Source organism: Musca domestica, unplaced genomic scaffold, assembly GCF_030504385.1.
Source record: "Musca domestica strain aabys unplaced genomic scaffold, Musca_domestica.polishedcontigs.V.1.1 172, whole genome shotgun sequence".
NCBI lineage: Eukaryota > Metazoa > Arthropoda > Insecta > Diptera > Muscidae > Musca > Musca domestica.
In genome coordinates, this window is record NW_026712232.1 from 1,237,420 (window position 1) to 1,264,895 (window position 27,476).

At 33.4% G+C, this 27,476-nt stretch overlaps 2 protein-coding genes across 3 annotated transcripts in view; one reads left to right on the top strand and one right to left on the bottom strand.

The window, feature by feature from the left end:
* The window catches only part of LOC101901235 (uncharacterized), a 187,548-nt gene extending 165,394 nt beyond the window's left edge, over positions 1-22,154 (top strand). Inside the window, exons 13-15 of the transcript XR_009341914.1 lie at positions 4,448-4,679; positions 4,872-5,453; positions 21,670-22,154. The gene's annotated coding sequence lies outside the window, so the exon portion shown is untranslated. The remainder of the gene's footprint in view (positions 1-4,447; positions 4,680-4,871; positions 5,454-21,669) is intronic.
* On the bottom strand, positions 22,139-27,068 carry LOC131801797 (pantothenate kinase 3-like). Of its 2 annotated transcripts, none has more exons than XM_059120755.1 (8): positions 26,827-27,068; positions 24,856-25,034; positions 23,942-24,115; positions 23,622-23,740; positions 23,428-23,553; positions 23,194-23,370; positions 23,003-23,138; positions 22,139-22,940 (listed from the first exon to the last, which is right to left on the bottom strand). In XM_059120755.1, the coding sequence occupies exons 1-8, from the start codon at positions 26,870-26,872 to the stop codon at positions 22,632-22,634; spliced, it is 1,266 nt and encodes a 421-aa protein (XP_058976738.1). In that variant the 5' UTR covers positions 26,873-27,068; the 3' UTR covers positions 22,139-22,631. The 2 variants fall into 2 exon arrangements, with proteins under 2 accessions (XP_058976738.1, XP_058976737.1); XM_059120754.1 differs by lacking the exon at positions 26,827-27,068 and adding an exon at positions 25,726-26,363.
* Positions 27,069-27,476: the final 408 nt, after the last annotated feature.

Here is a 27,476-nt window from a genome sequence, read left to right on the forward strand (position 1 = left end):
TATTTGCAAGATTTTGGTAACAGATTTCACTGAATGGTATGTTTTATTTTTGTATTTTACGAGAATTCAAAATGTTAGCACCGATACTTCTTAAAAAACTCAATAAGCTTACTTTTTAATGAATTCAGAATATATTGGGATAATTAAGAGTTGGCGCCGCGAATAAAACCAATTGCCATTATCGCAAATTTAGTTTAAACGCAAGTGCTGTATAAAGAACAATTCCTTGAATTATGTGCAGAATTTTCCAATTTCAACATTTGTAATTTCTAAACGCGCCCAAAGTGCAACAAAATCATAAAAATAAATAATGGGCGGAATGTTTTAATTGTTATTCCAAATAACTACTGCGGCAATAAACATAAAGCAATAAATGTTGTTAGCGGCCTGTCGCTTTGTGCTGTCAAACTATTTGTAATTAGTGGGTCATGACATGGACTACTAGGTACAATAAGTAAATGTCAGGTAGCAGCGAATCTTAGAAACTCCGGGCATTATAAAACAATAAATTTGGATGTTATGATGTTCAGCAACTCCATTTTCAATTCTGTGGAAAAAGTTGCTGTAACTATTTCTTGCGGACACAACAGGCCCAAAATGACTTTATAATTGCAGCAATGTGAACAATAATACTTCAACACTCCAGTGGAAATATCCCTCAGTACCAAACAATAAATGTCTTCCCCGACGTTTTGTAATAAAGACGAGTTTAACTTTGCAATCAAGAACTGCTATCAATGGTTTGTCATTGGTTAAAAGTTTTCTTAAATAAGCGTGAGCCATATTAATGCAAAATGTGCATGGAACAACGCCTGTATTGACTGCTGGACCCCACTTCCTCGAGAAACGTAATTTATATTTAAATTTTATATTTATGTTATACATAAATAATAAAACTACTTAATTTAGGTTGAAAGGCTTGGCGCGATATCAGAGAAATTCTAATACGCTCATGACAGATTATCAAAAACAATACGCAGAACATTACATTTGCATGGTGCTTCCTATTTTTATTGTTATAACGTTACTGGATCTACAATTTAAAACTTTGACTTATATGTAACCATTTCTAACACTGATTTTCCAAAAATATCTACAATTGTAGCACAACGCTTAGTATTTTTTTAATAAATGATACACGCCTTTGAATTCACCAAAAACACCAGCCAAAACATCGGCCATAATAAGTGTGCTTGCATACTCGACATTGTGTAATAGCTTTTACGATATTTTATTAGATGTTATCTGTTTACTATAAATCCAGTACCTGAGAATGAATTTAAGGAGAACTTTTAATCCATTTTTACACTGAGAAGTAACAAAATTGTGCTGAAAAAATTTTGTAAGTTCAACTTGAAAGAAATCTTAACCCTACCTAAATGGCAAAATATGCAACTGACTGTGCTTCTCTTCTTCTAAAATCCGTACGCAATTTTTGCCCACATTTGCACTATTTCCCAGATTCGTTCAAGTATATAAACAACCATATTCGTTCAGCAGAGTCATACAACGAATTATTTTTCAAATCAGACATGGGCTAAGTGGTACCATTCACGAAATAAGCTCTAGTTGAGAAAAACCTTAGATGGCATAGAAAATAGGAAAAAATAAAAGGATTCTGCGACGAAATCACCTGAATTCAGGTGATTTGGATATTTCAATTGTCAAAACATGTTTACAGATATTTTTTTATGTGTATGCATATTTTTGAATAATAATTTTGCAATTTTTACCAATTTTAATTAATTAAAATGTACAGCTTTTGGGGAAAAAGTTGTTGCGTTTTGGGATAAAAAAAACGTAGTCATATTAGGAACTCAATATTGTAAAACAATCTACGAAGTTTCATTATTATACCCTCCACCATACATAGTATGGAGGGTATATTAAGTTCGTCATTCCATTTGTAACTCATCGAAATAATCATTTTAGACCCAACAAAGTGAGCAGCATAAAATTCGTCCGTCCGTCTGTTGTAATCACGCTACAGTCAAAACAAATTAAGATAAGAAGCTAAAATTTTGCACAGGCCTCTCTTTTATCTGCAGGCAGGTCAAGTTTGAAGATGGGCTATATTGGTCCACGATATCGTATAGCCCCCATATAAAGGTACCCCCCGATATTCGGTATTTTGATAATTTTAGCCGCATTTTCCAATGGAATGGTCTGAAAATCCACACAAGGAGTTCCTTGTGAGTACTTCATCCCTTGGAAGAGCATTATCTATATAGGTCCACGATATCGTATAGCACCCAAATAACTGTACCTCCCTGATATTCGGTATTTTGATGATTTTAGCCACATTTTTCAACGGAATTGTCTGAAATTCTACACAAAGAGTTCAATATGCGCACCTTATCCCTTGGAAGATAATTATTCTTATTGGTCTACCATATCGTATAGCCCCATATAACGGCACCCCCCCCCCCCCATCCCGATGTTCGGTATTTTGATGATTTTGGCCACATTTTTCAACGGAATTGTCTGAAATTCTACACAAGGAGTTCGTTGTGAGTACTTTACCCCCTTGAAGAGAATTGTCTATATAGGTCTACGTTATCGTATAGCCGTATATTCGGTATTTTGATGTTGTAGCCATATTTTTCTGAGTACTTTACCCCCTGGAAGAGAATTGTCTGTATAGGTCCACGGTATCGTATAGTAATGGTACCCCCTATATTCGGTATTTTGATGATTTCAGCTACATTTTTAACCGGAATTGTTTCAAATTTTGTATTTAAAGTTTGAAGCTCGTAATGAGAAAAAGTGTCTATGCAGGTCCACGTCTTCGTATAGCCCAAATATAACGGCACCTCCCTTTATCCGGTATTTTGATGAGTACGTTATTCACCGAAATTGTTTCAAATTTGATGATATTAGCAACATTATTTAACGGAATTGTTTCAAATTGCGTATATGAAGTTCGGAATCAATAATAAAGCCTATGACAAAAATTACTTATGCAGGTCCACGACTTCGTATATCCCCCATATAACGGTTTTCATGTAAGTGGATTTTTTGACTAATTTTTTTGAAATTATACAGTTTTAGCTACATTTTTCGCCCGACAGAACATAGAGCCTATTTTACAGGTAGGCAAAAGGCAATATCGACTGTGAAACTCTGCGTGGTTTCTGTTTCATCGATGACACGTTTTTTATGTCACAGATTATCGATAAAACAACAACCACAAATAAAATGTCAGAGTCGATAAAGCCGTCACTCTTTTCTCTTGTCTTATTGATAACGCGCTGCTCAGTTTTTCATTGCACACGTTAAATTCATGGCAGCATAAATGACATAGAGAATTTCACAAAGCGAAGTTCAGTGTCGATAAATCTTAACTTTGTGTAGAGAGTAGAGCGTTCATCCAAACATGGATTTGACCCTTATGTTCTTTTCTCTTGTCTTATTGATAACGCGCTGCTCAGTTTTTTATTGCACACGTTAAATTCATGGCAGCATAAATGACATAAAGAATTTCACAAAGCGAAGTTCAGTGTCGATAAATCTTAACTTTGTGTAGAGAGTAGAGCGTTCATCCAAACATGGATTTGACCCTTATGTTCGAGTTACAATTTTTCCTTTGTGACATCGAAACAATTGCAAATCTGGTAGATACTTGCAGGTTCTGTAACAGAGCAAAATTATTTTAATTTGTTGTTTTATCGATAAAATTTAACGCATCGCACTAATACATGTTATATGCACTAATACATGTTTTTTTTACTTTAATGGTGAAAAACGTCGAACAATGCAAAGAATGTATGGCAACGTTGTTAATTTCATCCCTATATTTAGATCAGCTGTTAGCCACTCTGTCTGATATTAATTCAAGTTGAATGTCATTTGTTTCTTTGTAGGTCAAAAAAAAGAAGAAGGGGCATTGTATACAAATAAAATATTCTATTTATTGACGACATTTAAAACACACTATCAATATCTGTAAGATTCGAATGATATTTAAATTTATATCTCTAGCAATAAAGTTCGAATGTGCCAATCAAAACTGGTCATGGTGCTGTCATTAAAATTTGAATATTTTGCATAAAGAAGCGCTGTTATTCATATTCTTGGATGGAAGTCTTCACTAATAAGAGTTCTAAGTATTGTTGAATGACTGTTTGGAAATCCTCGTGAAGTTGTAAAAAACTGGTATGTTATTCAACATCGGAAGGTATTTCATATTTTCCCAAAGGCTACGTGATTGCTCCAAAATTCCCTGTTCCTAGATGTACTTATATTTTTCCATTGTAACTGTAACATACACTACTTCTTACTCTTTATGTGAATTTAGGTCATTAAACTCGTCTTAAAAGGACTACGTAAATGTATTTCTTTTTAAGATTGTAATTGAATGCTGTATATTTTAAAACACTTTCTAGCATTTGCTGATTCCGTCGAATACACCGTAAATTATTAATGCATGTTTTATATATCTTTTCAGATCACTCATCTAAGAACATATTTTCAAATAAAATGAGACATATAGTTTGCTTGCTGGATATAAATCCTGACTGTTTAGTGAAAATATTTTCATTCTGCAGCGAAAAGGATCTACAAAACCTTTGTAAAGTACATTGGATGCTGAGGCAAGTGATTGAAAATAACATCTTTAGCATCAAAACGCTAGACTTACTTATGTGTGGTCGTCGCAATGACCCGATCATAATGCAACGGTAATATCAAAGTATTAACAGCACCGATAATCCCATTGTTACAGATTCTTTTAATACGTCCAATTGTTTGTGAAGAATGCAAACAATTGCATTTCATAGACAATTTTACTTGAATGACGGTTACTAAGTTTCTGTGATGTAGGGATCATAACAAATAATTTAATATTTATTAATTTAATTATAACTTTTTAGCACCCAGTATGCACTATCTTTTGGCAAACGTATGGAAATTTCTAAGAATTGGTTAAATGGCTGCTATCGTGAGCAACAATACTTTCACCGTACTAAAATGTTTCCAACCAAACTCTTTCTTGATAAAGAATGGCTGTACTTGTCCTACGCTTGTTATATTAGCCAACATAAGCGTTTAAAGAATGAAGCAGTTCAAAGGAAGTATTTTCATGAGATTTCGTCAAAAAACAACAACGACATATCAGATTTTACCAAGAAACATGAGTCCATATTTGCTGGCAGAGTATCAGGAGGCTGTTTTATATACGAAGATGAGTGCATGACGGAACAACAGCTGCATTGTCCCAAAGAATACTTGTGGTGTGTTGACTTTGAAAGAAATTTATATGTTACAAGTACTGATCACTGTTCTAAAATATGGAGAAGATCAGAGGAAATGGGATTGCTACATCTGGATTTAGTATCAAACTTGAACGGCTCATACAAAGCTCTGCAGTTCAGTAATGATGGGTTTCGTCTTTACGGTGGTCTTTACGCTTCAATTATAGATCGCCGTGCACTGCATGAAATTGATGTGGAAAGGTAGGTCAAAGTATATAGACATATTTTTAAACCTTCCAGTATACTATGACGGGTACATTAGCTTCGTCATTCGTTTTGTAAATCCCCAAAAAGTCATAACTGACCCTACAAAGTATATAATCTTGTTCAATGTTAAAATACTTTTGTAGTTGTTGTATATTATTGGTTTATTCAACTTTTTTAACAAAATTCTTTGAAATATTGCATTTTAGGATCCTAATATGAATCTGATCCTTCGCCATTTGTTTTGTAAATCCCCAAAAAGTCATAACTGATCCTACAAAGTATGTAATCTTGTTCAATGTCAAACTACTTTTGTACTTGTTGTATATAATTGGTTTATTCAACCTTTAAAAAAAAAATTCTTTGAAATGTTGCATTTTAGAATCCTAATATGTAAATGATTCAACACTGTACCTATAAAACGGTTGCTCCCTACACTGTGAATAGTTTAACGGCTGGAAGACCTGTAATTTGACATTTTTACCCTCGAAGTAGGGAGCCACCTAGAAAAAAACTAGAACCATAGGTTCATATATTAGGGCACCGCTCTATTTTCGGTATATTGGAGTGTTAACCTCATTTTACGGCAGTAACACCTGTATCATGGCCCAGTTGAGTAATTGCCAAAATATGTTTCAATAATGAAGATATTCATTCTGTTGGCACATAAAGGTCAAAGTTGACGATTTTTTGAAGATTGGGAATTTATTGGTATTGCCACAAGAAGTACGAATGCTATTGAGAAGAAATGCAAAAATTCACTAATTATTGATTAAGGTGGAAACCCTGACGAAAACTTTAAAATTGTTATTAACATTAATTTGTTTTACAAATACAGGTTGCTAACATGGTACAATAAGGAGGTAGAACAGCTCCGTAAAGCTTCACAAAAACAGACCTAAGGCTATGCCTGCTTACTGTCGGAATTATTCAAAATTATATCCAACAAGTTGTTTCCATTATTTTAATTTTTTCCTAATTTTTAAAATGAGTTTAATAGCGCGAAAAATTAATGAAATCGCTTGATTTTCTTTTAAGTTGAGATAGAAAGTCAAAAGCGATGGAAGTTGTATTTTTCACTAAAATGTATTTCTTTTAAATAAACGTTTATAATATGAATTTATGTGAAGTAGATCATACCAACTATGAACCTTTTATTAAACATAATGTGCACAAGAGAGAGTAGTAGCTCATTGCTAAGAAAAGAAAATAATCACTATGAAATGTCGCAAAATTCACCATGGTGGAGAATTTGAATTTTTGTATATGTATTTCCTAGTATCTGCATATACATGAGTTTGTTTGAAAAAAAAATTAATTTACATAGTTCTGGGGGGAAGTTTGGTATTTCGGGTATACGGCCTGAAGGTATATAGCGAGCGACTGCAGCTCTGATGATGTCTCGAAAATTCTTTCTGCTACCCGAACATCAGAAAGGTTTGGCAGTTCTCTGAAAAGACGGTTGGTAAACTCTCTGAATTTTGGCCAGTGAGCTTTCCCATGGTTAAGGAAAGTGCGGCGGTTATGAAATCGCCGATCTGCTTATGGAGACGATTATCGGGAGGCGTTTGATCCAATCGAAATGACGGGTTATCAGGTCACGTCATTTATCAGACCGGGTGGCACTATGGTGAAGTCTGGCGAGCTTATTCGGGTGGGGCATCCTTGTTAACCGTGCAGAATGTGGACCAGTCAATCTACTCTGCCCGCGCTGATCCCCTCTGGTCATTAACTAGGACGGAATGCCACAACTCGTGGTGAGCCTTAAAATCCCCTAGTAAAAGACGGTTATTGACTACTAACAACTTCTTGATAATAATAATTTAAATTAAGTAGCAAATTAGTAATTAGACCCTCAGACACAACTCCTCTACCAAACTGAACAACAGTTAACTAACAACTTCTTGACAGTGCATGGACGAAATACTTCGGCAATGAACAAATGCATAGATTAAATTTCATTTCATTTATTTTCATACAATTCAATTTAAATAAGCCAACATGGCCAAAATCTTATATTAACATACAACAGTATAAAAACAGCCTATAACTATATTAATAGTAGAATAGTAATATATATACAAAAATAATAATAATAATAACAATTTAAATTAAGTAGCAAATTAGTAATTAGACCCTCAGACACAACTCCTCTACCAAACTGAACAACAGTTAAGCAAGGTAAAAAGGAAAAAGGCAAGAGGCATGAATACACTCAAGTGCTAATCATCTTTAAATTATGTACTCTATGGAAAATAAACAACCTAAAAATGGCCCTCAGTCAATAAATAAGAAGAAATAACAAAAAATAACCCGCAACCAGAAACTCAATGAATAGACAAATATACAAAACACCTCTTCCTGTACATATCAAAAGAACAGGTGAAATTACGCAGGGTCAGAGGAAGCTGACTCCACAATCTCGCAACTCTCACAACAAACGCCTTCTCGCCAACTACAGACGAAAATCTTGGAAACAGTAATTGCGGATTTCGATTTTATTTACAAAACACACAATTATTATATAAAGGAGAATTAACATTCCTCATAACTCTGTAATGACACGAAAGCAGGCGATATTCAACATATCTGTCAAAGGACAGACCAAGAAACTTAATAACATGCTGTGTTACATGATCACTACGGCGCAACCCAAAAACATGCCTAACAATAGAGTTAACAAGTTTGCGTACGCGCAGAATTAGGCAAGCATTCGCCCCAGAGATGACTTCCAAACAATAGTTGACATGAGACATTAATAAAGATCTGGCTACCATCATCCTAACACCAAGAGGCAAATGAGCTTGAAGACTATAGAGCCTCCTCAGCTGAAAACTCACATGAGACAGCAAAGAATCAGCATGCGTTTGGTGTCAATGACTACACCTAAACATCTCATCTCATCCACAACATTAACCACAAAGGAGCCAACACAGATGTACGGCATAGGAACATAACGAGCTTCTGTTTTATTATAATTCACATACAAACCACTAGAGGAGATCCACATAGAAATCAATCCCAATGTAGCGTTTGCCACATTTTCTAACTCAAAGAGAACTGCACTTCTAAAGAACACATGAATGTCATCCGCATACATGAAGACTTCATTACTGAAATTAGACACAGACCCCACAATGTCATTAATGAACATAATAAAAAGCAGAGGACCAAGCACAGACCCTTGTAGGACACCACACCGCACAGCACAAACATCAGACTGAACACCCCTGCGCACAACAAACTGAGATCTTCCACTCAAATACGACGATATCAGTCGAGGACTATTAAACAGAACCGCTTCAGTAACGAATAAGCCCCAACTCTTTTACAACCTGTCCAAAACATCTACATTAGAATGAAAGAAATCACGATCGATTTAGTACAAATGCAGTAACTTCCTACCAGGTCATTGATAAAATATTACGGCAATTGCTTTGCAAATATTATGTGAATTATAGCTTGATAAATTGAAAAGTGCAGTGGAAACAAATAAAGCGCAATCAAAAGGGCCAAATTCTCAACATCGATTGCGCACCAATTTCGAAATGTGGCATAGATTAAATCCCAGTTTCTTTGTTCACTTCGTTTCTAGTGTCTACCTCCTTATCATGTTAGCAACCTCAAGTTTAACGAATAAACCTCAACTATTTAACAACCTGCCCAATAAATATACATATTTTAGAATTAAAGAAATTACGATCGATTTAGTACAAATGCATTAATTTCTTACCAATTTATTGATAAAATATTACGGAAATTCCAAAATATTATGTGAATTACAATTATTAATTTCTTACCAATTTATTGATAAAATATTACGGAAATTCCAAAATATTATGTGAATTACAGCTTGATTAAATTGAAAATTGCAGTGGAAATAAATAAAGCGCAATCATAATGGCCAAATTCTCTGAATTATAGCTTGATTAAATTGAAAAGTGCAGTGGAAACAATTAAGCGCAATCAAAAGGGCCAAATTCTCGCCTTCGATTGTGAACCAATATCGAAATGTGGCATAGATTAAATCCCAGATTTTTATTCACTTCGTTTCTAGTGTATACTTCCTTGTCATGTAAGCAACCTCAAGTTTAACTCTTTAACAACCTGCCCAATACATTTATATTAAAATAAAAGAAATCACGATCGATTTAGTACAAATGCAGTAACTTCTTACCAATTCATTGATAAAATATTACGGCAATTGCTTTGCAAATCTCGGCAATTCCATAATATTATGTGAATTATAGCTTCATTAATTGAAAAGTGCAGTGGAAACAAATAAAGCGCAATCATAAGGGCCAAATTCTCAACTTCGATTGTGAAATAATTTCGAAATGTGGCATAGATTAAATCCCAGTTTCTTTGTTCACTTCGTTTCTAGTGTCTACTTCCTCATCATGTTAGCAACCTCAAGTTTAACAAATAAACCTCAACTATTTAACAACCTGCCTACATATTTTAGAATGAATTGTGGCATGGATTAAATCCCTGTTTCTTTGTTCACTTCGTTTCTAGTGTATACTTCCTTATTATGTGAGCAACCTCAAGTTTAACGAATAAAGGTCAACTATTTAACATCCTGCCCAATACATCTACATATTTTAGAATGAAAGAAATCACGATCGATTTAGTACAAATGCAGTAATTTCATACCAATTTATTGATAAAATATTATGGAAAGTCCATAATATTATGTGAATTGTAACTTGATTAAATTGAAAATTGCAGTAGAAATAAATAAAGCACAATCATAAGGGCCAAATTCTCTGAATTATAGCTTGATTAAATTGAAGAGTGCAGTGGAAACAATTAAGCGCATTCAAAAGGCCAAATTCTCGCCTTCGATTGTGAACCATAGATTAAATCCCAGATTTTTATTCACTTCGTTTCTAGTGTATACTTCCTTGTCATGTAAGCAACATCAAGTTTAACGAATAAGCCTTAACTCTTTAACAACCTGCCCAATACATTTATATTAGAATAAAAGAAATCACGATCGATTTAGTACAAATGCAGAAACTTCTTACCAATTCTTTGATAAAATATTACGGCAATTGCTTTGCAAATCTGGGCAATTCCATTATATTATGTGAATTATAGCTTCATTAATTGAAAAGTGCAGTAGAAATAAATAAAGAGCAATCATAAGGGCCAAATTCTCTGAATTATAGCATAATGAAATTGAAAAGTGCAGTGGAAACAATTAAGCGCAATCATAAGGGCCAAATTCTCGCCTTCGATTGTGAACCAATATCGAAATGTGGCATAGATTAAATCCCAGATTTTTATTCACTTCGTTTCTAGTGTATACTTCTTTGTCATGGAAACAAATTAAGCGCAATCATAAGGGCCAAATTCTCAACTTCGATTGTGAAATAATTTCGAAATGTGGCATAGATTAAATCCCAGTTTCTTTGTTCACTTCGTTTTTAGTGTCAATCATAAGGGCCAAATTCTCAACTTCGATTGTGAACTAATTTCGAAATGTGGCATAGATTAAATCCCAGTTTCTTTCTTCACTTCGTTTCTAGTGTATACTTCCTTATTATGTGAGCAACCTCAAGTTTAACGAATAAACTTCAACTATTTAACAACCTGCCCAATACATCTACATATTTTAGAATTAAAGAAATCACGATCGATTTAGTACAAATGCAGTAACTTCTTACCAATTCTTTGATAACTCTCTTACAACCTGTCCAAAACATCTACATTAGAATGAAAGAAATCACGATCGATTTAGTACAAATGCAGTAACTTCCTACCAGGTCATTGATAAAATATTACGGCAATTGCTTTGCAAATATTATGTGAATTATAGCTTGATAAATTGAAAAGTGCAGTGGAAACAAATAAAGCGCAATCAAAAGGGCCAAATTCTCAACATCGATTGCGCACCAATTTCGAAATGTGGCATAGATTAAATCCCAGTTTCTTTGTTCACTTCGTTTCTAGTGTCTACCTCCTTATCATGTTAGCAACCTCAAGTTTAACGAATAAACCTCAACTATTTAACAACCTGCCCAATACATATACATATTTTAGAATTAAAGAAATTACGATCGATTTAGTACAAATGCATTAATTTCTTACCAATTTATTGATAAAATATTACGGAAATTCCAAAATATTATGTGAATTACAGCTTGATTAAATTGAAAATTGCAGTGGAAATAAATAAAGCGCAATCATAATGGCCAAATTCTCTGAATTATAGCTTGATTAAATTGAAAAGTGCAGTGGAAACAATTAAGCGCAATCAAAAGGGCCAAATTCTCGCTTTCGATTGTGAACCAATATCGAAATGTGGCATAGATTAAATCCCCGATTTTTATTCACTTCGTTTCTAGTGTATACTTCCTTGTCATGTAAGCAACCTCAAGTTTAACTCTTTAACAACCTGCCCAATACATTTATATTAAAATAAAAGAAATCACGATCGATTTAGTACAAATGCAGTAACTTCTTACCAATTCATTGATAAAATATTACGGCAATTGCTTTGCAAATCTCGGCAATTCCATAATATTATGTGAATTATGGCTTCATTAATTGAAAAGTGCAGTGGAAACAAATAAAGCGCAATCATAAGGGCCAAATTCTCAACTTCGATTGTGAAATAATTTCGAAATGTGGCATAGATTAAACCCCAGTTTCTTTGTTCACTTCGTTTCTAGTGTCTACTTCCTCATCATGTTAGCAACCTCAAGTTTAACGAATAAACCTCAACTATTTAACAACCTGTCCAATACATCTACATATTTTAGAATGAATTGTGGCATGGATAAAATCCCTGTTTCTTTGTTCACTTCGTTTCTAGTGTATACTTCCTTATTATGTGAGCAACCTCAAGTTTAACGAATAAAGGTCAACTATTTAACATCCTGCCCAATACATCTACATATTTTAGAATGAAAGAAATCACGATCGATTTAGTACAAATGCAGTAATTTCATACCAATTTATTGATAAAATATTATGGAAAGTCCATAATATTATGTGAATTGTAACTTGATTAAATTGAAAATTGCAGTAGAAATAAATAAAGCGCAATCATAAGGGCCAAATTCTCTGAATTATAGCATAATGAAATTGAAAAGTGCAGTGGAAACAATTAAGCGCAATCATAAGGGCCAAATTCTCGCCTTCGATTGTGAACCAATATCGAAATGTGGCATAGATTAAATCCCAGATTTTTATTCACTTCGTTTCTAGTGTATACTTCTTTGTCATGGAAACAAATAAAGCGCAATCATAAGGGCCAAATTCTCAACTTCGATTGTGAAATAATTTCGAAATGTGGCATAGATTAAATCCCAGTTTCTTTGTTCACTTCGTTTTTAGTGTCAATCATAAGAGCCAAATTCTCAACTTCGATTGTGAACTAATTTCGAAATGTGGCATAGATTAAATCCCAGTTTCTTTCTTCACTTCGTTTCCAGTGTATACTTCCTTATTATGTGAGCAACCTCAAGTTTAACGAATAAACTTCAACTATTTAACAACCTGCCCAATACATCTACATATTTTAGAATTAAAGAAATCACGATCGATTTAGTACAAATGCAGTAACTTCTTACCAATTCTTTGATAAAATATTACGGCAATTGCTTTGCAAATCTCGGCAATTCCATAATATTATGTGAATTATAGCTTGATAAATTGAAAAGTGCAGTGGAAACAAATAAAGCGCAATCATAAGGGCCAAATTCTCAACTTCGATTGTGAAATAATTTCGAAATGTGGCATAGATTAAATCCCAGTTTCTTTGTTCACTTCGTTTCTAGTGTATACTTCCTTGTCATGTAAGCAACCTCAAGTTTAACGAATAAGCCTCAACTCTTTAACAACCTGCCCAATACATTTATATTAGAATAAAAGAAATCACGATCGATTTAGTACAAATGCAGTAACTTCTGACCAATTCCTTGATAAAATATTACGCAATTGCTTTGCAAATCTCGGCAATTCCATAATATTATGTGAATTATAGCTTCATTAATTGAAAAGTGCAGTGGAAACAAATAAAGCGCAATCACAAGGGCCAAATTCTCAACATCGATTGTGCACCAATTTCGAAATGTGGCATAGATTAAATCTTTGTTTCTTTGTTCACTTCGTTTCTAGTGTCTACCTCCTTATCATGTTAGCAACCTCAAGTTTAACGAATAAACCTCAACTATTTAACAACCTGCCCAATACAGCTACATATTTTAGGGCAATTCCATAATATTATGTGAATTATAGCTTGATAAATTGAAAAGTGCAGTGGAAACAAATAAAGCGCAATCATAAGGGCCAAATTCTCAACTTCGATTGTGCACCAATTTCGAAATGTGGCATAGATTAAATCCCTGTTTCTTTGTTCACTTCGTTTCTAGTGTATACTTCCTTATTATGTGAGCAACCTCAAGTTTAACGAATAAAGGTCAACTATTTAACATCCTACCCAATACATCTACATATTTTAGAATGAAAGAAATCACGATCGATTTAGTACAAATGCAGTAATTTCATACCAATTTATTGATAAAATATTATGGAAAGTCCATAATATTATGTGAATTGTAACTTGATTAAATTGAAAATTGCAGTAGAAAAAAATAAAGCACAATCATAAGGGCCAAATTCTCTGAATTATAGCTTGATTAAATTGAAAAGTGCAGTGGAAACAATTAAGCGCATTCAAAAGGCCAAATTCTCGCCTTCGATTGTGAACCATAGATTAAATCCCAGATTTTTATTCACTTCGTTTCTAGTGTATACTTCCTTGTCATGTAAGCAACATCAAGTTTAACGAATAAGCCTCAACTCTTTTACAACCTGTCCAATACATCTACATTAGAATGAAAGAAATCACGATCGATTTAGTACAAATGCAGTAACTTCCTACCAAATCATTGATAAAATATTACGGCAATTGCTTTGCAAATCTCGGCAATTCCATAATATTATGTGAATTATAGCTTGATAAATTGAAAAGTGCAGTGGAAACAAATAAAGCGCAATCATAAGGGCCAAATTCTCAACTTCGATTGTGCACCAATTTCGAAATGTGGCATAGATTAAATCCATGTTTCTTTGTTCACTTCGTTTCTAGTGTATACTTCCTTATTATGTGAGTAACCTCAAGTTTAACGTCAACTAATTAACATCCTGCCCAATACATCTACATATTTTAGTTTTTTGTTCACTTCGTTTCTAGTGTATACTTCCTTGTCATGTAAACAACCTCAAGTTTAATGAATAAGCCTCAACTCTTTTACAACCTGTCCAATACATCTACATTAGAATGAAAAAAATCACGATCGATTTAGTACAAATGCAGTAACTTCCTACCGATTCATTGACAAAATATTACGGCAATTGCTTTGCAAATCTCGGCAATTCCATAATATTATGTGAATTATAGCTTGATAAATTGAAAAGTGCAGTGGAAACAAATAAAGCGCAATCATAAGGGCCAAATTCTCAACTTCGATTGTGAAATAATTTCGAAATGTGGCATAGATTAAATCCCAGTTTCTTTGTTCACTTCGTTCCTAGTGTCTACCTCCTTATCATGTTAGCAACCTCAAGTTTAACGAATAAACCTCAACTATTTAACAACCTGCCCAATACATCTACATATTTTAGAATTAAAGAAATTACGATCGATTTAGTACAAATGCATTAATTTCTTACCAATTTATTGATAAAATATTACGGAAATTCCAAAATATTATGTGAATTACAGCTTGATTAAATTGAAAATTGCAGTGGAAATAAATAAATCGCAATCATAATGGCCAAATTCTCTGAATTATAGCTTGATTAAATTAAAAAGTGCAGTGGAAACAATTAAGCGCAATCAAAAGGGCCAAATTCTCGCCTTCGATTGTGAACCAATATCGAAATGTGGCATAGATTAAATCCCAGTTTTTTGTTCACTTCGTTTCTAGTGTATACTTCCTTGTCATGTTAGCAACCTCAAGTTTAATGAATAAGCCCCAACTCTTTTACAACCTGTCCAATACATCTACATTAGAATGAAAGAAATCACGATCGATTTAGTACAAATGCAGTAATATCCTACAAATTCATTGATAAAATATTACGGCAAATGCTTTGCAAATCTCGGCAATTCCATAATATTATTCTCAGCTTCGATTGTGAACTAATTTCGAAATGTGGCATAGATTAAATCCCAGTTTCTTTGTTCACTTCGTTTCTAGTGTCTACTTCCTTATCATATTAGCAACCTCAAGTTTAACGAATAAACCTCAACTATTTAACAACCTGCCTAATACATCTACATATTTTAGAATGAAAGAAATCACGATCGATTTAGTACAAATGCTGTAATTTCTTACCAAGATATTGATAAAATATTACGGAAATTCCAAAATGTTATATGAGTTATAGCTTGATTAAATTGAAAAGTGCAGTGGAAACAAATATGGCGCAATCATAAGGGCCAAATTGTTGCCTTCGTTTGTAAACCAATTTTGACATGTGACATAGATTAAATCCCAGATTTTTTTCACTTCGTTTCTAGTGTATACTTCCTTATCATGTAAGCAACCTCAAGTTTAACGAGTTAGCCCAAACTATTTAACAACCTGTCCAATACCTCTACATCTTTTAGAATGAAAGGAATCACGATCGATTTAGTACAAACGCAGTAACTTCTTGCCAATTCATCGATAGAATATTACGGCAATTGCTTTGCTCACTTCGTTTCTAGTGTCTATTCCTTATCATGTGAGCAACCTCAAGTTTAACGAATAAACGTCAACTATTTAACATCCTGCCCAATACATTTACATATTTTAGAATGAAAAAAATTACGATCGATTTAGTACAAATGCAGTAATTTCTTACCAATTTATTGATAAAATATTACGGAAAGTCCATAATATTATGTGAATTGTAACTTGATTAAATTGAAAATTGCAGTAGAAATAAATAAAGCGCAATCATAAGGGCCAAATTCTCTGAATTATAGCTTGATTAAATTGAAAAGTGCAGTGGAAACAATTAAGCGCAATCAAAAGGGCCAAATTCTCGCTTTCGATTGTGAACTAATTTCGACATGTGGCATAGATTAAATCCCAGATTTTTATTCACTTCGTTTCTAGTGTATACTTCCTTGTCATGTAAGCAACCTCAAGTTTAACGAGTTAGCCCAAACTATTTAACAACCTGCCCAATACATCTACATCTTTTAGAATGAAAGGAATCACGATCGATTTAGTACAAACGCAGTAACTTCTTGCCAATTCATCGATAGAATATTACGGCAATTGCTTTGCAAATCTCTCTCAAAAGCGTGTTTTCAAGTAAATGTGTTTTGGTAAACTGAAAAAATCGGTGGAAACGACTGGATATCGAATGTTCGATTAAATTCCAATTGTTAATTTAAACAGTTTACTTTCGTCAATCCAAAATGAGTAAACACGGTTTCATTTCAATCGAAATTGATTCCATATTAAATGTGAGCATTTTGACATCAGTAGCTTACCAGAAATTATGTCTTCTGTCACCTTTTTAGACAATATAATTGCCATGATCGCAAATAAAAAAATAAAGCGCAATCATAAGGCCCAAATTCTCGACTTCGATTGCGAACCAATTTCGAAATGTGACTCAGATTAAATCCCAGTTTTTTCTATCAGCATTTGCATTTTATTATGTGAATTGTAGCTAGATTAAATTGAAAAGTTCAGTGGAAACAACTGGGTATCGAATATAAGATTAAATTCTAGTCGTTTCTATCAACATTTTCGCTTTCATTGATCTAAAATTAACATACCCAAATATCGGTGGAAACGACTGGATATCGAATGTTCGATTAAATTCCAATTGTTAATTTAAACAGTTTACTTTCGTCAATCCAAAATGAGTAAACACGGTTTCATTTCAATCGAAATTGATTCCATATTAAATGTGAGCATTTTGACATCAGTAGCTTACCAGAAATTATGTCTTCTGTCACCTTTTTAGACAATATAATTGCCATGATCGCAAATAAAAAAATAAAGCGCAATCATAAGGCCCAAATTCTCGACTTCGATTGCGAACCAATTTCGAAATGTGACTCAGATTAAATCCCAGTTTTTTCTATCAGCATTTGCATTTTATTATGTGAATTGTAGCTAGATTAAATTGAAAAGTTCAGTGGAAACAACTGGGTATCGAATATAAGATTAAATTCTAGTCGTTTCTATCAACATTTTCGCTTTCATTGATCTAAAATTAACATACCCAAATAAATCAATTTCAATCGAAATTTGTTCCAGTATTGGCAGCACTTCAAGTTTGTGTTTTGACTTGATGAATTGAAAATAGCTTTGGGTTTGAAAATTACACCCTTTCAATGCGGTGAATATAGTTTGACGTATAATACGCTGATCCTAGGGTTTCTCCTTTGATTTTCAATTGTTTTTATCTCCTGTATCAAAAGAGTTTTGGTAGTATGGAATAAATAACTTGTTTACTTGGTTTCTAATGTGTTCTACCGAAACATGTAAGCAACCACAAGTTTCCAGAATAAACCCAAACTATGTAACATGTAGTCGCGATTAATTTAGTATAAATTAAATAATTCTTAAAAAAAACATGGGTAAAATAATACGGCAATTGCTCTGCAAATCTGCCTAGAAAGCATGTCAGCTCAGTTCAGGACAGCGAAAATTTAGAAATATGCTTCGTTATCATGAAGCCAACCTCAAGTTTCCCGAATTTAGCCAAATTATCTGGGAACCTTTCCCAAACATCTACAACTTTTAGCATTATAGAAATCACGATCGATTTAACATATATTGGATAATATATTACGGCAAATTGTTCCATGTTGAATGCGAGAATTTTGCCCCAGAATTGAAATGTCTAGTGTTGATTTATAATCTCTACCATGTTGTTATATAATCACTAGTTTTGGTACCATTCTCTTTATAGAACAAGTGCTATTAAGACATCCATTTCGCATATAGTCTCTTCAAGTTTGTGTTTTGACTTGATGAATTGAAAATAGCTTTGGGTTTGAAAATTACACCCTTTCAATGCGGTGAATATAGTTTGACGTATAATACGCTGATCCTAGGGTTTCTCCTTTGATTTTCAATTGTTTTTATCTCCTGTATCAAAAGAGTTTTGTTTAGTATGGAATAAATAACCTGTTTACTTGATTTCTAATGTGTTCTACCGAAACATGTAAGCAACCACAAGTTTCCAGAATAAACCCAAACTATGTAACATGTAGTCGCGATTGATTTAGTATAAATTAAATAATTTAAAAAAAAAAAACATGGATAAAATAATATGGCAATTGCTCTGCAAATCTGCCTAGAAAGCATGTCAGCTCAGTTCAGGACAGCGAAAATTTAGAAATATGCTTCGTTATCATGAAGCCAACCTCAAGTTTCCCGAATTTAGCCAAATTATCTGGGAACCTTTCCCAAACATCTACAACTTTTAGCATTATAGAAATCACGATCGATTTAACATATATTGGATAATATATTACGGCAAATTGTTCCATGTTGAATGCGAGAATTTTTGCCCCAGAATTGAAATGTCTAGTGTTGATTTATAATCTCTACCATGTTGTTATATAATCACTAGTTTTGGTACCATTCTCTTTATAGAACAAGTGCTATTAAGACATCCATTTCGCATATAGTCTCTTCAAGTTTGTGTTTTGACTTGATGAATTGAAAATAGTTTGGGTTTGAAAATTACACCCTTTCAATGCGGTGAATATAGTTTGACGTATAATACGCTGATCCTAGGGTTTCTCCTTTGATTTTCAATTGTTTTTATCTCCTGTATCAAAAGAGTTTTGTTTAGTATGGAATAAATAACTTGTTTACTTGATTTCTAATGTGTTCTACCGAAACATGTAAGCAACCACAAGTTTCCAGAATAAACCCAAACTATGTAACATGTAGTCGCGATTGATTTGGTATAAATTAAATAATTAAAAAAAAAAAAAAAACATGGATAAAATAATATGGCAATTGCTCTGCAAATCTGCCTAGAAAGCATGTCAGCTCAGTTCAGGACAGCGAAAATTTAGAAATATGCTTCGTTATCATGAAGCCAACCTCAAGTTTCCCGAATTTAGCCAAATTATCTGGGAACCTTTCCCAAACATCTACAACTTTTAGCATTATAGAAATCACGATCGATTTAACATATATTGGATAATATATTACGGCAAATTGTTCCATGTTGAATGCGAGAATTTTTGCCCCAGAATTGAAATGTCTAGTGTTGATTTATAATCTCTACCATGTTGTTATATAATCACTAGTTTTGGTACCATTCTCTTTATAGAACAAGTGCTATTAAGACATCCATTTCGCATATAGTCTCTTCAAGTTTGTGTTTTGACTTGATGAATTGAAAATAGCTTTGGGTTTGAAAATTACACCCTTTCAATGCGGTGAATATAGTTTGACGTATAATACGCTGATCCTAGGGTTTCTCCTTTGATTTTCAATTGTTTTTATCTCCTGTATCAAAAGAGTTTTGTTTAGTATGGAATAAATAACTTGTTTACTTGATTTCTAATGTGTTCTACCGAAACATATAAGCAACCACAAGTTTCCAGAATAAACCCAAACTATGTAACATGTAGTCGCGATTGATTTAGTATAAATTAAATAATTTAAAAAAAAAACATGGATAAAATAATATGGCAATTGCTCTGCAAATCTGCCTAGAAAGCATGTCAGCTCAGTTCAGGACAGCGAAAATTTAGAAATATGCTTCGTTATCATGAAGCCAACCTCAAGTTTCCCGAATTTAGCCAAATTATCTGGGAACCTTTCCCAAACATCTACAACTTTTAGCATTATAGAAATCACGATCGATTTAACATATATTGGATAATATATTACGGCAAATTGTTCCATGTTGAATGCGAGAATTTTGCCCCAGAATTGAAATGTCTAGTGTTGATTTATAATCTCTACCATGTTGTTATATAATCACTAGTTTTGGTACCATTCTCTTTATAGAACAAGTGCTATTAAGACATCCATTTCGCATATAGTCTCTTCAAGTTTGTGTTTTGACTTGATGAATTGAAAATAGCTTTGGGTTTGAAAATTACACCCTTTCAATGCGGTGAATATAGTTTGACGTATAATACGCTGATCCTAGGGTTTCTCCTTTGATTTTCAATTGTTTTTATCTCCTGTATCAAAAGAGTTTTGGTAGTATGGAATAAATAACTTGTTTACTTGATTTCTAATGTGTTCTACCGAAACATGTAAGCAACCACAAGTTTCCAGAATAAACCCAAACTATGTAACATGTAGTCGCGATTAATTTAGTATAAATTAAATAATTCTTAAAAAAACATGGGTAAAATAATACGGCAATTGCTCTGCAAATCTGCCTAGAAAGCATGTCAGCTCAGTTCAGGACAGCGAAAATTTAGAAATATGCTTCGTTATCATGAAGCCAACCTCAAGTTTCCCGAATTTAGCCAAATTATCTGGGAACCTTTCCCAAACATCTACAACTTTTAGCATTATAGAAATCACGATCGATTTAACATATATTGGATAATATATTACGGCAAATTGTTCCATGTTGAATGCGAGAATTTTTGCCCCAGAATTGAAATGTCTAGTGTTGATTTATAATCTCTACTATGTTGTTATATAATCACTAGTTTTGGTACCATTCTCTTTATAGAACAAGTGCTATTAAGACATCCATTTCGCATAGTCTCCTTGGAAGTGGAGCTATAGAAAAGAGATTAATTTGAATTCCAAAACATCTAAAGTTTTCACTATGCGTTTTCGTGCTCGTTCTTTGCTTTTTGGAGTTATATGTATAGAAGCATTTATAAATGTTTCCTATAAAAATGCAATGATTTCGGTGCACGTGGTAATTTGTTAAGATATAAAGAGCAGAATGTCTGTTTCTTGACTTTATGTGGACTGCTGCAAAAGAGGCAGAGCATGTGCTACTTAATTATGCAGTAATTCCTTTTATTATGCTGGGTATTTTACTGCGGTGGTATATTCCGATAACAGACATACTAGCTTTTGAAGTTATTACCGTTGTTCGAACTAAGGCTTACATAGATGAGAAGCACAACAACAGTGTAAATTTGTTTCGATAATATTAGACTATAAAGCTATGTTATAATTTAATTGTTCTGTATTTTTATATATATTTTTAATATCAAACTATGTAATTACATTTTTAGTGGGGCCGAATCCATCTTGAACTCCAATACAATTTCAATTTATGATCTTAAAATTAAAGATGAAAATGTGCTGTTTACCGCTAACTTCGACACTACCTTTCGAATGTACGATCGACGTTCGAACAAAGACGAGCATATATGGGAAGATCCGTTCGATTCGTCGTTTTACTGTCTTGAATACGATGGCTTATACGCAGTGTTATGCGGGACTAAACATCATAGTCGAGTAAACCTATATGACATACGTGTTCCATCAAAACACATGCAGTTATATTTCCCACAATCCCGAGACAAACGCCGAAGAGAGTTTAGATCATCTCCTGTATATAGTATAGCTTGTGATAGTCGATATTTATTTGTGGCCACAGATCGCAGTGTGCATGTAATGGACTTTAAGGTGAACTGTGGCACATGTAGAGACTACAGCAATATTAATGTCTTTCGGCAATAATAAATCAAAAATAAAGTATACTGGCACCGTTCAATCATCTCAAATCAATTTATTAATATATAAACATAAAAACAAAATACATTTGATATAAATAGTCAATAAAGATATAATTGAAGCAATAGTATTTGATAAATTTCAAATATAAGCAAAAAGACTAAAATGTTGTGCATTGTATATTTCGCGCCTTTGTATTTCGGATGGCTCGACATAGGTATACGACTTGAAAATGGCCAATTCACTGCAAGTGAGAATTAGACTAAATGAGAAATTTAAATGTGGTAAAACTCTTGTAATATTAGAAATCTGTTAAAACCGAGCTGACCAACAGAGCTGCATACCTGCGGAGGACGTGAGGCTATATACAGTATAGTACTATTTACGCTATCTACTACTGGTAAAACATAGACCAAAACATAATCGATTAAACGCAGCCTATAGGATAATATAGTGGAAGTAACGATTTTTTAATGCTTAAAATAAATAAAGGCACCGTTTAAAAGCAAATTAAAAACTATCTCTGTGTTTCTTTTGGCGAATTATCATCATTGGATGCGCTCGACGTGTCGTCTAGTGGTGACATGCAATTTTCTCTTTTATCTGTTGTAGACGATTGTGAAGTAGCTGTGCATTTGTCGAACGTATCATTTAACGCAGCGGCTATTTCTCCGTTGAATTGAAGTAAACACCCCAAAGCGCCAAAGTACCCTTCGTGTTCCAGGAACAAACCCTTGAGGGTGCCATTTGACCAAAATTCCATTGCGTAAGCCAAAAGTTTCATGGCAATGGGATTTACACGTAAAAAATTACCAACAAATACCACCTGTTGGAAGTTTAAAAATAGATAATGATTCTTGGATAAGATTATATACAAATTATACATACCTTGTCCATCTTTTCGTTCAGCGCACACATACGAGCAATCAAACCTATGTTGTTTGTTATTGTAACTAGTGTTGCATTTGCGAGATCTTCACGTGATACGGACGACCGCTTATCTTTAAGGTGCATTTGTCCGAAGCTACAATATGTTGAAATTAACAAAATATGCAAAGGAAATTTTATCATGGACAAACCTAGAGGCCACAAGATCACCAGTTAAACCGAAACGGTCGTAATCACCGCCATATATATCTCGAACTAGTTTATCTACTTTCCGATTATCACCTTTGGTAGCAAGCTGAATTGCTTCTTCGAATGTATTGCAGCCCGTTAGTAAGCAACAGAGACCAAGGAAGGTACCACCTCCCAAACTAAAATAATATATTTATATTTAATGTTACAATGCACAAACCTAAGGATTATCTTACCTTGTTCCCGAAACTCGTTTATAGTTATCCGGGCCATATACAGCCAATATTGAAACTCCAGAACCCACATTTACTAAAATAAATGGATACGGCTGTGAAAAGTCGAACGCTTTCTTTTCACTTTTCCTACGGAAAAACAGTAAATATCAAATAAGTTTTATGTAATAATATTGATCTATAATTCAATAACATACATGATGTCTCTAGCATTTTCATAGTAATAACATTCCGTACGGTTTTGTATTTCAGCAAAAAGAATACCTTTAATTAAGGTATCTAGCTCATCAAATTTTGCTAACTTCATATTTACTTGCTGCAAAAATAAAATTGGAACACAAAAAAAATACATATCATTCAAGAGCACCCATCTGAAAATATAAGCTCATCAATTATCGCCTTAAAACAGCCGTAATGATATATGTCACCTTTGTCATACCGGTAAAATCATTCTGGCTTATTTCAGATAAATGCGTTTAAGTTAACAAGCAATAAGATATTGCAATACATTACTTACCTCTCGAAAATCATTTTCAAACTTAAAAGCGCCTCCTCCTGTTGCGCATACTGTTGTCACCAACTCTGCCATACCCTTCTGCTTGGCTAACGACAAAAAGTTGCCCATATCTGTGGTTTGAAAGCGTATAAAATGTAGCGATCCTTTCCTTTTTCGTATTTCCACATTGTCCATCTGAATACCAATTCATGTTGAAGATTGTAATTTTTTTTTAAATTAATTAATAATTTAAATGCAGACTCATCTGTCGTGGTAGTTAGATGTTGTACAAAGTACTATTGCTCGTTTAACATTGATGTTTATATAAGTTTTTATGTAATTCTATCTTTAAAAATAGTGTTTAATGGTTATTAATATAATGATTGAGAAAACATATAAGCTTTGAAAACCGAGATAACCAAAATTATTATTTTATGGAAGGCTTAAACATATTTCTGTTATGAAAAAAAATCTACGATCTATTTGATGCTTGGAGTTTAAAGCTTGCTGCTCTTAAAATGTAATCTAGAATATACGAACATTATTACGGAAAACTTTGTTTGTGTATTAAATACCGAATTTCATAAATTTCAAATTGTTAATCCGCTTCCTTTTTCAATCACAGATTTTACATTGTCAACATGTAAATTTCCAAAACAGTAATCTGAGCACCCTTATTAAAAACGCAATTGTTATGCTAATTAAATGGCAATACTATGAGGCAATGGCAAATATCTACATACGTAAATGTCGCGTTCTATACGTGTACAAAGGTCTGTAGAATAACAAAGTGAACGAAATACAATTTTTATACTACTGCGAGTTTATATAAGCTTATATTCTTAATGGGGTGTCATTATATAAACATCGTGAAACTTTTATATATTATTTATAATTTGGCAGTACCAGATAAATTTTAAGAATTCATCACTCACCTGTAAATGAGCATCTCTATGGCCGGTTTTGCCATAAGCTGAATTTTTTGTTAAATAACGACGGATGCTTCGCAAACTTTCTGCCTCCTCATCTTGTTCACCGGGCGTAATATCCTTAGGCTCAAAATATACTAGTTTTGTAAGAGTGCCTCCAATGTCCATTCCAAACCAAGGCATGGCTAAAAATATTATGAAGGTAATAATTCGACATAACTTTAAATCAAATGTGTTGATATATAAGATATATTCTGTGTTACAATAAAAACTTTAAATCATGTATTTGCCTCATTCCACGAGTTTGTCACTATGAGGCATTTCAAATTCTCCTATCAGTAGTTTTGCGTAATATAGTACAAGAAACGCATACGTATTTACTTATATCTATTGGATTTTCAGCATTTCTCTTATCCCCTCGATAGCCAAATCTGTAACATTGACAAATTTGCGAGAATAGGACACAAAAACCAAAAGCAGACTGCTAGTACGAAGAGTTTCCTAAACTCAAACGGCATTATTCTTACGGAAATTGGCCATCAAATAATTAATGATCAAATTCATTGAACTTATCAAAATCGGTAGAAGTGACAATGGACAAGTAAATATTTCGAATGAATTCAAACCTACTAGCCGATCTAATAAAAATTCACATACGAACTTTTAAGAATGTATATGTAATTATAAATACTAAAGGTGGCGTGCTTATCAGTCGGTCGACAATAAAAACAAAATTTCGACGTGAGGGGTAAGCAACTTACTTTAATAGCCAATCATATCGACACTATAGAAACAAAATGCAGTATTAAATAACTTGAATTTTGAAAAGATATCTGGTAATAAAGTATTCTGGAACCGTCAAAAAATACAACTTACATAGGTACTCATCCTCTGGACGGGAAGCAGTACACGAACAAGAATTAGTTATCTTTTCCCCGCGTTCTCTCCCTATTGTTTTGTATGATCGTTGTCTAGAATTAAATGGACTATTTTGAGGTGTGTTACAAATCTTCGAACCACTGCGCCATGGGCTTTTTCTGGCATGAGTCTTTGGGGGTTTGTGCATTGTAATAACAGGAACGGCAAATGTAGTACAGGTACACTTCTTTTCGGTGGAATTTTGTAATTTCATCAATTTTAAATTACATGAAAACTTTGATACATCTCGTCCAGTTACTTTCATGATTTCTAGCTTGACAAGCGAAAATCACGTCGTAAATTGCACATTTATTTTTGAATTACAATTTTACGTGTTTATAAAACAAACGCGGAACCGGTTGAAGTTAAACTGATTGAAGTCGTGGTTGAAAACTGAATGAAATTTCAAAATCGAAAGTCCAAAATGATGGTCAATACATTTAAATGAACAGATCTATAAACAAATTGGGTTTTGCAACGAGTGTTGCCTCTCCGTGCTCTTCAAAATGTTATTAACAAATTCAAACGAGAGCCAATGAGAAAGTGAGAGAGTAAATTATTTTCGCAAAGTAATGAACGAAGCCCCGCAGAAAGAGCCAGACGAACACGATTACTGAGAAGGCTCGCAAGAAGATAGCAACTGAACACTCAAATCACCTGAGTCGTCGGCGATTACAAACGCCTAATCGTATAACAAAGACAAATAGTATTCCTATCTCGCGGGTCATTCATTTGCAAACGAGTTTGGTGTTATTGGCACAGTGGCTTCTGAAATCTGTACTCAATCTGTAATTGCTCTCATTTTTGTCTGTTGAAAAAGAGAAGATTTATTAACGCATCTCATTGACACCATTGAACTTTGGCCTAGCTTTAAGATATGACCCGTGTATAAAAACCCCATTTCAAACCAATCATTGTAAGTATGCAAATGTCAATAATAACTAGCGATTGTTTTCTAAGTAGGTTTATTAAAATGTATCTTATGAAATAAAATCTCTACAACGCAAAATTGGTTAAAGGAATATGATATCCATTTACAAATATCCAGCAAATACCTACCTTTTGCTAGCTGTCTGTTAAACATGTCTTCCTTTTGATGGGACATTATGATGTGTTATAGGCTTAATATTTGTGCATAAATTTATACGAATAAACGTTTGATAAAACTGGCAACATTCAACGCCAACGATGTCTGGAATGTTTGAGAATTAAGTATTTTGTTATTTTAATAAATATTTACACCAATTCCTATCCAATAATACACAGCTGTTCCTTATACCAACATGTTGGTATTAGTCACATACGTCAGCTTGAAGCTGTCAGAGAAAATACAACACTATACATGTTGGTGGTGGTCACCTTTAATGGAAAAGTATCGTACGAACGCGACGTGGATGTGGCGACATAGGAACCGTAAACTGTACTATTTACAAAGCACATAGGAAAGAATTCTTAACTTTTTAATTTTATATTAAGAAGGTTTTCCCAAATCTATGATTAGATTGAGTATTCGTGTATAAATCATTACTATTATTCTTGCAAAAAGCATTGTAGTTTTAATGAGCTAAACCTTCAATTGGTTCGAATAAAGATAGTGCGACAAATATATTTCAAATAGAAGTAATAAGAGTAACCATGTTATTTACCATTGAAAATAATTCCCAAATATATCGGGAAATTGTTCATGGAAAAATGCGCAAATCTTATAT